The sequence below is a fragment of the Spinacia oleracea genome, chromosome 4, assembly GCF_020520425.1.
Source record: "Spinacia oleracea cultivar Varoflay chromosome 4, BTI_SOV_V1, whole genome shotgun sequence".
In the NCBI taxonomy this organism is placed as follows: Eukaryota; Viridiplantae; Streptophyta; class Magnoliopsida; order Caryophyllales; family Amaranthaceae; genus Spinacia; species Spinacia oleracea.
The window spans coordinates 164,944,489-164,955,936 of NC_079490.1; the positions used below are offsets into that span (position 1 = coordinate 164,944,489).

The following is an 11,448-nucleotide window of genomic DNA, read 5'->3' on the forward strand; positions in this document are numbered from 1 at the left end:
ATTTATTTATAAGATATTTATGTGTCTTCTGTGATACATAATACTTGTGAAATATTTATGTGCTAATTTGTGGTATTCTATTGATGTTATTTAGTACAAATCAGTAGACAAGTCTCAATATTATTTTAAAACTCCTACTACGTACTCCGTATAATGGTTTATTATTTTTTTTATAAAAAATATATGGTATTGGTTATATTTATTGCCAAAATATACAAAAGATCATTTATAAAATATTCTCCATGTGTAGAATGAATTTTTATTTTTGAGGAAAATAGAATCAAACATTTTTATGAGGGGAAAGTTAACATAATAATTATAGAATCAACTTTTTTTTTGTATTTATAATTGAGGCAAATCGGAGAGTGACATTTGTTATCTCTACATCTATCCTATCCTTTAGTATAATATATATGCACGCAATATATGTCTCCACACCAGAGAAGAAAAGGAAAATAAAAAATTTAAAAATCAACTTGACTCCAATTTTCATGTTTTACTATTAATTTTGAGTATTTGACTAATTAAAAATGCAATTAATACTATTATTATATGCACGCGATATATGTCTCCACATCAGAGAAGAAAAGGAAAATAAAAAATTTAAAAATCAACTTGGCTCCAATACCCTGATGTCCGTGACAAATTGGTATCCCGGCTAACCTCAACCAGGCCCTAAAGCCCATGACCCATTTTAAGTGGGCTTGATGCGGGTCCATCCCGTTCAGGGCTCGAAGCCCGACCCAACCAACTCACAATCATCTTTACTTGGAGTTGACACTCCTTTATGTAATCGTGGGTGTATATATTTTTTTTTGATTTTATTACGAGGAGTTCCCACCGTTTTCGGCGAAATGACTAATCTCCCGCGGGAGTTTGCATCGGTACCTCGATGGGCATCATCACTCTCAGTTGAGGGTTTATTCATGTCCAAGCCTCGAAACTGAGACCTTAGTTAAGGAACAAGAGACCTTTAACCACTCACGCCAACCCCAATTGATAATCTTAGGTGTATATAAAGCTGAGAGAATTTGAATATTTGTTTGAAGAGTAAGGCCCCGTTGGGTTTACCTTGTTTCTTTTGTCCTGATCTAATTTGATATCGCTGGTTTAGTATGATATTTTTTTTTATTTTTTTTGATAAACAAATTAATTCATTAATAAAAAGTCATACGACATCTACATAAAGATTTAAATCTAACAAATACATAACAATCGAATCAAATAAAAACTTCATTTCACCATAGCAACGATCGTAGTATATCAAACATTCTGTATACCCTCTTTTATATCGATGTGATTTACAGCCTTCATTGACGAGTGGTCTATAGATCTATTGTAGCCGTGACAAATATGATTTCTGTCTGATTCGTCTGATTGTTGTCGAAAGATTGACATCCTCTTCAATCCCGCATAAATCTTTACCAAATAAACAACATTTTTTAACGCATAAACGAAGATTGCTTATATTACATTAGAAAACCTTCCCAGATAACATATTGTTTTTTTGACCTAGCAAAAGCAAAAGCGAGAGCCAGCTATGGATCCGATTAGACCAAAAACCTTCAAATCTAACCATAGCTGGTCGAGTTATCTATGCAAAAGATTAGATGGCACCCTATATTACAACACTACGTGCCATAGACTTCACCTAGTTGGCTTGGACATTCATTTGCAATAAACATTAGATTAGATATAATACAACAAAATACTCCTGTATCCATGAGCAAAGCATCCATTGTGAGGTTAATCCTCCCCTGGTATAGGGATCTCCTGAAGATAAGTCTGTATAACCTTCTTTGGTGGTTGGAAATGATAAGTTCTTTCAGCATCCATATTGCGTCCAATATCAGCAAGATCATGTGCCACACCATTTATATCACGAGTAACATGAAAAATTGTTACATTCCAATTTCTTTTGAGCAGAGCAGACACATCAACCAAGATTGGACCAAGTTTATGATTATGGTAATCCTCTGGTTTGTCAAGCATCTTCTTTAATTCTGCAACATCAATTTCTAGTTCCAAATTTGTAATCTTTCTTCCCCAAGCAATAAGAAGACCTTCTTTGATAGCCAATAGCTCTGCAGAAGCTGGTCCAATTGTCTTAAACTTCATAGAGAAGCCAATTTCCCATTTTCCTTTCTCGCAGCGGATGACACCACCTCCACCTGCATTGTTAATGGAGACCCATGATCCATCTGTGTTCAGCTTGAAGCATCCCTTTTGTGGTGCTGCCCATGCACGTGGTTGATCAATTGTCATTGAAGAACTAGCCACCTCCTTTCCTTTTTCAGACACTGCATCTCTTTATCCATCTGTCCCATATTATTAGTACATTTATAATCCACCCAAAACTTATTGTAAAAAGAAGAGGAATTTCCCATTTTAGAATAAAAAACAGCTTTATTTCTATAGGACCATATATGCCAAATAGCAATACAGAAAATGATCTTCCATTGAGAAGAACCTGAGAGATTGTAGGTAATCCATTCATCCCAGTTTTTAGAGTAGAATAGATTATATTCCAAATCAAAGGATTGTCCCTGGAACTGAAAGATCATGGACCAAAGAGTTGAAGAACTATGGCAGTCTCTAAAGAGATGAAGATGGTTTTCCACTGATTCAAAACATCTAACACATATGGGATCTAATCCTGGAACTTTCCTGGCTAGGATATCAGCTACTGGAAGAATGGAGTGACAAAGGTTCCATAATAACATTTTGTATTTGAAAGGGACTCCAATTTTCCAAAGTTTTTTCCAGCAAATTTGGATAGTGCAGTTCATATTTTTAGGGACATAAGAGGAATGATAAGCACTTTTAATGGAGAAGGATCCACTCTTATCAAGGGTCCATCTTAAGCTATCAGTTCTGGTAGTAATGGAAGATAAAGGTGTAGCAAGAATGAGATTGCAAAGGTAGTTGGGAAGAAGATGATTGATTTGAGAAAGGTCCCAGGTGCTATTTTTAATAATATGAGAGACTCTCCAGTGGGCCTTACTATCAGGAATCCTAATGTTTGGGATTTTATAAATAGGAGAATCTCCCACCCAGTGGTGGTACCATAATGAAGTGTCTTCCCCACTTCCAATGTTAAGTATCATCCCTTTTTTAATAATGTCTCTACCTTTAAGAATATCTTTCCAAAGGGGTGAAGAAGTGCTGGATGATTACAATCTAAGAAATTTGAGTATTTTAAGTATCTAGACTTCAAGATTCTAATCCAAAGTTTATCAGGCTGGGTTAGAATTTTCCATCCTAGTTTAGCCATGAAGGCAAGGTTCCATCTTTTCAGATTACGTACCCCAAGCCCTCCTTTATTAATAGGATCACAGATTCTATCCCAATAAGTACGAGGAATGTATTTAGACCTGTCAACCCTATTCCACAGAAAATTTTTACATTTAGACTCTAGCTCATTAGTGACAGTAGCTGGAAGGATACAAGTTTGCATAGCATAAAGAGGGTAAGCATTAAGAACTGATTTGATCATAGTACACCTTCCTGCCATATTAAGAAGTTTAGCCTGCCATCCCCTAATCTTACTGGTAGTTTTGTCTAGCAGGTCGTAGAAATCATTTCTTTTCAGTTTTAAAGAAGAAATGGTAGTTCCTAGATATTTTCCAAAACAGGTTGAATCAGTAAGATTGTAATTTTCTTTGATAGAGTTTCTGACATTGAAATCCATTTTCTTTGGAAAAATAACAGAGGATTTTGAAAAATTAACCTTTGGACCTGACAAATTCCTAAATTTTTCCAAAGTTTCCTTCATACAATCAATGTTATGAGTAGTAGCTTTCCCAAAGAGAAAAACATCATCCGCATAAAAAAAAAGGTGAGAGATAGAAACATCTTTTGAGATAGAAAGAGGTTTCCAAAGTTTCCTGTTAACTTTACATTCAATCATTTGAGAGAGGCGTTCAAGGCACAACACAAAAATAAAAGGAGAAAGAGGATCTCCTTGTCTAATACCCCTAGAAGGGAGGAACTGTTCAGTTACCTGTCCATTCCATAGGACAGATGATATGTGTGTTTTATATAGATTTTTACCCCCGTCCCTTAGTACTTTTTGATCTCAAATGAGCTCTTCGGAGCGATTTTTAGTACTAATGTGCTCCTTGTAGTGTGTTTGTAGTTTCAGGTTCATCATTGTAGGAATTAGCATATTTTTGTGCATTTCCTACTCATTTGAATCAATACAAGAGATTATGTACTTTCGAGAGCACAAACATTAAGTTTAAAGAGTTTTGAAGCAAAGCGAATAACGAAGGAAGTACAAAAATGACTATAGTCCACTATTTTAAGCATAACTCAAGTTCTACAACTCCAAATGATGTAATTCTAAATGGGTTGGATTCTAGACTTCAATAGATTTTCAACAAGTGGTCACTCGCCTCATTCCGACAAATAACAAAGGAGATATGACGTTTTGAAGATAGAGGATCGTGCAGTTTCAACACGCGCCCGATCGGGCGGGCTTCGCCCGATCCGGATCGGGTGGTCATTCTGGGCGCTGTTCTGGGCATTTTGCAACCGCCCGATCGGGTGGAATTTCGCCCGATCGGGACGACTATCGAGCACATCGCCCGATCGGGCGACGCCAACCTCCAGCGTATTTCGCGAGTTTTTATTTCCGATTTTGGGCTCTATTTTGGGCAAACTATAAATACTAGCACCTTATATTTTTAGTGACATCTTATTTTCTAGTATTGAACCTTAGTATTATTTTCCTTAGCCTAGTTTTCTCTCTAGTTTATGCAAAAACACTTAGTTTAATTCTCAATAAAAATTCAAGCTTTCACTTCCCTTTGTTCTTCAAATAGGTATTATTTCTTATTTCAATTCATTGTCTTGCTTTAATAATGCTTTCAATTATGATTATTGCTTTTTTTATTGTCAACATGCTTGAGTAGTTTAATTTCTAGGTTTGGGGATCCATGAATAATATGAAGGGATGATTGAATTATTATGATTGTTGGCATTGTAATTGATTCCTATTGATTGGTTTATTTCACTATACAATTAGATTTGCGCAGGTTTAATTGTGGTAGTTATGAAATATCAAATTAAGATTCGAGATATGCAATTTGATGTTTAGGCTTGTGTCAATAGGTGGAATTAGAGTTAATACGTAGCGAGAGCCCGTTAATTCTAAGTCTATGATTAGTATCGACTTGAGAGAGCATGCTAGTCTAATTAATTACTTTGTTGATTATCGTGATTGTTCAATGTCTTGGATTATTATTTGTTGGCGAACCTATGCCCTAGATTCCTTGATATATTGATTCATCCTTGTTTAATATTCGTTCATAGTCTTAGCATATAAACCACCAACAAATTCTTGTTCACAATAGTCTAGATTAATTAATTGATAGTAGAAAGAACGCCTGTTTCCCTGTGGATTCGATCCTGACTTCCCTTGCTACCTAGCTAGTGGACCTTAGGTTATTTTTGATTAGGTGATACGACTTAAGCCTGTCAACAGAGATAGAGGAAGTAGTGATACAGTTCATAATAAGAGATACTAAGGATGTGGGAAAGGAGTAGGTTAAGAGAGTTTCATGTATGAAGCTCCACTCAATACTATCAAAAGCTTTGGAGAGATCTATCTTAAGAGCCATCATGTTGGATTTCTTAGAAGCTTTATGGAAGATATGAGCCATTTCTTTTATAATAATGATATTCTCATCTATAGTCCTATTCATAACAAAGCTAGATTGAAGAGGGCTAATAATATTAGGCATTAAAGGTTTAAGCCTAGAAGAGATAATCTTTGTTATTAGTTTGTAGATAGTATTGCAAAGGCCAATTGGTCTGAAATCCTTCATTGAATCAGGCACCTCAACTTTAGGGATTAAGCAAAGGTAAGAGTTATTAATAGAAGGAGGAATCATCGAAGAATGGAAGCACTCCTTTTTAAAATTAGTGATACTTGACCCTAAAGAATTCCAGAATTTTTGAAAGAAAATAGGTTGGATGCCATCTGGTCCTGGAATCTTAATAGGGCTCATTTGGAACAAAATATTTTTAACTTCCTATATGGAGGGGAGACTAGTTAACTGAACTATTTATTCATCACTAATTTGTTTACTGTGATCGTTCTTAATGTTAATACTCCCTCCGTCCCGGAATACTCGACCCGGTTTGACCGGCACAGAGTTTAAGGGACTTTAATTGACTTATTTAATTTAATAGCTAGGTAGTAATTGATAGTGGGGTATTATTTTAATGTAGTTAGTGGGAGGTGGGTTAAGAGGTGGGGTTGGGGGAGAGTAGGGATTGAATTTTTAATTATTTTTTGTATGGAGTAGGGGGTAGGTGCCTAGGTGGGTTAATAGGGGTGGAGTGAGAAATAATATAATATTGTTAGAATATTTCCATTTTTAGAAACAGGTCAAGTATTAAGGGACGGCCCGATAAGGAAAACAGGTCAAGTATTCCGGGACGGAGGGAGTACTACTAAAGGAGAGGATAGTGGTGAAGACATTTATGAAATAATTCCTAGCCATCAGTTTAAGAGAATCTTGATCATGGATCCAAACATCACTATCATTTTTTAGGCAAAGAATTTTACTTCTTGCTTTTTTTATTTTAGCTAAAGTGTGGAAATATTTGGTGTTCCAGTCTGCATAATTTCTCCAGTTGATTCCAGCCTTTTGGGCCCAAGTAACTCTTTCCAATTTGTAAATATTGCTAAGTTCTAAAATGAGCTCTTTTTCCAGATTGAAAAGAAAGGTAGAATTATATTTTGCTAGACTTAATTGGATACCATCAATTCTTTTCAGCAGCCTTTTTTTGGTTAAGGTAAGGTTACCAAAAATATTTATATTCCAGGATTTGACGTTGCTAACAAAGTTATCTCTTCCCTGCAGTATTACTAGCAGTCCAATTACCAACGAAAAAATCTTTAAACTTATCATGAGACAGCCAAGCTTCTTTGCAACGAAAGGGGAAGGGGCCAGGTAATTTATCATTAAATAAGAAATTAAAAGGGGGCAGTGATCAGACAGAGTCCTAGGAAGATGAAGAACCTGAGTATTAGGGTAAGTGTTCAGCCATGGAGGATTTGCAAGTGCTCGATCTAGCCTCTCCCTGATCAGTTCAAGACCTTCTCTAGCATTCGTCCAAGTATATGGATTTCCTTGAAACCCAAGATCAACCAGAGAAGCAGTGTCAGCAAGCATCTTAAGATCAGCCCACTGGCTATCCTGAAAGCGTCTCACCCCCCATTTTTTCAGACCGACTTGTGACCTCATTCAGGTCACCTAACACCAACCATGGAGTATCAGGAGGTGGGAGGTTGGATTTGATTTCAGACCAGAGTTCATGCCTCTTTCTGCTGGTACTGGGGGCATATACACCAGTGATAAGAACTTCAGGTTGGTTTGGGTTTAACTTAAACAGGGCATGGAAATAGTTTGGTGTTTTTTCATGATGTTGGATAAGGGTGACAACTTCTGGCTTGTAGAAAGCCCAAATTCCACCACGTCTTCCTTCTGGTTGGACAACCAAAAATTTATCAAACCCAAGAAACTTACCAACAATATTTGCTCTGACATCACCATTTTTGGTTTCGAGCATAATGAAAATTGCTGGCTTGTGATTGTTGATTATATCCCATGCATATGGGATGAACTCATCCTTTGTTGCACCTCGGACATTCTATACCACTGTGAGGGGGTCGAAAAAGCACGAGGCTAATGCGTGACCTCATCCCTCGTGGGTGTGACGATTCTTTTTATTTAATCAAGTGTAATTGGATTTCCTGTGAGTTTACACCCAATTGACTAGTAATATAGGAGTCGCCATTCAGTTTTTAACAACAATGAGAAAAACTGACAAAACCCGGTTATCGTGACATAAAGGGAGTGAAATTATGTTTGACCACGACGACCGTAGGTTCCCTTGTGATCCCTGGTGTGGGGATCTCTCAACATACACCCGCAAGGTAGAGATTGAGGGTTCGGGGGACTGTAACTACCGAGAGGAGTATTCGCTCTTCGATAACTCCAGAGGCAGGATATCCTTACTAGCTCAGCATAAATAATTGAAGGGACATGCGTTAACTATTAAACTAATCTGAGTTGATTTTAGCAATATGCAACATATAATACTAGATCGATCGCGATTATCTGATTTAAATAGCATTAAGGGACCTAGCATGATAATCCAATTTCCCAAAAATATTATATTTGTTAGGCGTGATAGAACAATCAGATTTAGTTAGTTTAACAGTTCATAAAAAGGGCGAGGAAAGCAGTTAAATCATCGAAAAGGGACACATTACGACGCATCCTTGAGAGGTGCGTCACGGTTCTCAGAAAACTAACCACTTTGACTTTGCTATTTCTCCTTTTATTTAACGAATCTCAAATTATGGGACGGGATACGTTCTGTTCGATTTATGGATCGATTGCGACAGAACGCGTGATCAGTTTTGCAGCGTGAGGCTTAGGCTAAGGGTTGGAGTCAATACTCAAAATATGAATTGTGTGTTGTTGTTTCACGTCGAACTTGGACTATATTTATAGAAAAGAGTTTGTGGAAAGATAGAATTGCAGAGTTCTAATCCACAAAGAATTAGGAAAAAACACGTACCAGGTATTTTCAGCGCCCAAGGCTAGGCGTCAAAGATTTCGGCGCCCAGCTTTGGGCGTTGAAAATAGGACCCATGCAATTTCAGCGCCCAGGGCTGGGCGTTGAAATTGATGTTTGGGCTGTTTTATTAGTCAGATTTGGATTCCTAGAATCCGGAGTGTATGAGACTTGATCGAGTCTTTTAGTGCGTATTAATTTTATGATGGAATGCATCTGGGCCCGTTACGAACTCTAGGCTCGTTAGGATTTTAATTAATACGTGACTCTTATTTTCGAATCATATTAGGAATAGGATTCTCTTCATAATTTCTATCTCATTTAGGATTTATGTTGGAGTGCAACACCTAATTCTGACAGGTTTCTATCTTTTATGACTTGCCACTTTTAACAACTACTCATTACGGCAGTTACTATTTTTAGCAGGTTTCCATAAATGGCAGGTTTCGGGTGAAATGAAAAGGAGAATTGAGATTCGTTATTTTATAGGAGATGCGTTGTCAAGTGGAGATTTATGTTCTCATCATCGAACCTTCCCTTTCGGGAATGGGGACAAAAGTAGGTGTCTACAGTTAGCCCCCACTTTGACTGAGTCTTGGAGTAAGACGATGGTCAAAGTATTAGACGGAGTGGGTCGCACAAGCCATGGTGACCTGTTTTGGCGAGGGTCTCACGAGCCCCCGAGTGATAACATTTGACTTAAGGGTCATCACTTGAAGTGTCGACATATCCCTCAAGTGTCATTGGGATTTGTCAACGGATAGTATAGAAACTTCCTCACTTTGTCATTGGAAGGATCTAAAGAAGTGTAGAAACTCTCTCACTTTGTCATTGGGAGTAGCCACAGATGTTTTCGAAATCAAAGCTATAAAGTGTAATTGGGCATGGCCAAGCCCAATCACGAGGTAAAAATGTTTTTAAAGATTCTCATTTTTAGGGTTAGCTAAACGAGAAAACCCCCTTGTTTTTATAGGACGTAAAACGAAGGAAAATCCAGCACATCGTTCTTTTTTTGGAAAAAACGGAAATCAATACTTTAATTTTTGGAAAAAAGGAAAAACTACTCACATCGCTCTTTTTTGGAAAAACAGAAAACCAATAACTACTCACATCGCTCTTTTTTGGAAAAACGGAAAACCAAAAGCTACTCACACCGCTCTTTTTTTGGAAAAACGGAAAACCAAAAGCTACTCACATCGTTTTTGGGAAAAACGGAAAACCAAAGGCTACTCACATCGTTTTTGGGAAAAACGGAAAACCAAAGGCTACTCACATCGTTTTTGGGAAAAAACGGAAAACCAAAGGCTACTCACATCGTTTTTGGGAAAAACGGAAAACCAAAGGCTACTCACATCGTTTTTGGGAAAAACGGAAAACCAAAGGCTACTCACATCGTTTTTGGGAAAAACGGAAAAAAAGTTATTGCTACAGTGACTAAGGACCTGCGCGGTTAGTGACGCAGACCCTGCCGGCTAAAGATGGCGAGCCTGTTTTTGTTTTATGAAGAATTTATTTTCTTTCGAGGGATGCTCGGATTTAGTTGCAACCTGAATGTGGGTTGACAACGTGCTTAGACGGACCATTGTCTCGTGGTCATCATCTTTCATGGTTTTGAGCTAGTCCTTACGGCTCAATTTTGCCACCACTTGGGTCCTATGTATAATTATCAATGGCGACCTTTGTCTTGAGGTCGTAATCTGGTTTCATCTTTTGAGATTATCCAAACACGGGACTTTGTACAGCGTAGTTTGGGAATATTGTTTTAACTTTGTATACTCTATATTTTCTTTCGAGCCCCCAAGCACTCGTGCTTGACGGTCATTTCTTGCCAAAGAGGTTCCTTGGGGATACGCATTCTGTAATGTCCTTGTTCGTGTTTGGGATTGTGCTCGTAAGTGCGAGCGACCTTTGTAGTGGTGTGCTACTCTTAACAAAGCCGTGAGGTGCGACTTTCAGTAAAGAAATCAGCAATTTTCAAGTCGAATGAATATGGCAGGGCCCAATAGAAGTTAGGGCCTTTTTTTGAGCCTGGGTTCATTTTCGGCGCCCAGGCCTGGGCGTTGAAAGTGTTGTTTGGGCTTTTCTTTTGATGACACAGTTGGCCTCTTGTTCATTCGTTTATTTCACTTGGAAGTTCTATGTATTCTCTTCTCTTTTGTTTTTTTCTTTATTTTTAGAACGTGATGATTTTCTTGAGAAGCCGTAGCCGATTGGTGGACTACGGTGTTTGTCTCTTTGGGGTGATTATTTGAAGGAAACGTTGCTCTTAAGGCGTACAGTCATTGCGATAGTTGGGCGAGTCTATATGGCCCGAGGAACATACCTTGAGGCGTAAGACTTTGACCGCTCTTGTTGTTGTATATTTTTCCTTTTGAATGCGTTCGTGAATGTTCGATACTTAGAATGATGATATGTATGTGCGAACGAGCGTTCATAGAATGGCCGTTGTGTGGGGTCCATTAATCAGTTTGCTTGAATCATCCCTTTTTTTTGAGCTATGACTGATTTTGAATAGTTTGCTTAGAAGTTTGATAGGGGTCAGGCCCATTCACGAGGTGGGCTCAAACATCGTGCCCTTTCGATTGTTCAAACATTTGCTTCGAGATTTTTTTATTTTGCTATGGTTGTTTCGTAGCTTGGAGCCCCCAAGTATGCATGTTGGGATGCTTCCTTTTGGCGTACGATTTTTGTAGGTTCTTTCGAACAAGATGCCTTGGGGTTCCGCTCGTGTAGGTGCGAGCTATCCCTTTCGTGGTAGGTAATATTTTGCTACCTTTAATCCTTAATGTAGCAATCATGTGGCTTGTATTTTGAATTTGGGCGATAAGTAGTCTTTGCCTCTTTTACACG

The 11,448-nt window shown here is 37.8% G+C and overlaps 1 protein-coding gene across 1 annotated transcript; it reads right to left on the reverse strand.

The window, feature by feature from the left end:
- Positions 1 to 2,261: 2,261 nt before the first annotated feature.
- LOC130472123 (uncharacterized) lies at positions 2,262 to 3,107 on the reverse strand. The gene has a single exon (XM_056842569.1). The coding sequence runs from the start codon at positions 3,105 to 3,107 to the stop codon at positions 2,262 to 2,264; it is 846 nt and encodes a 281-aa protein (XP_056698547.1).
- Positions 3,108 to 11,448: the final 8,341 nt, after the last annotated feature.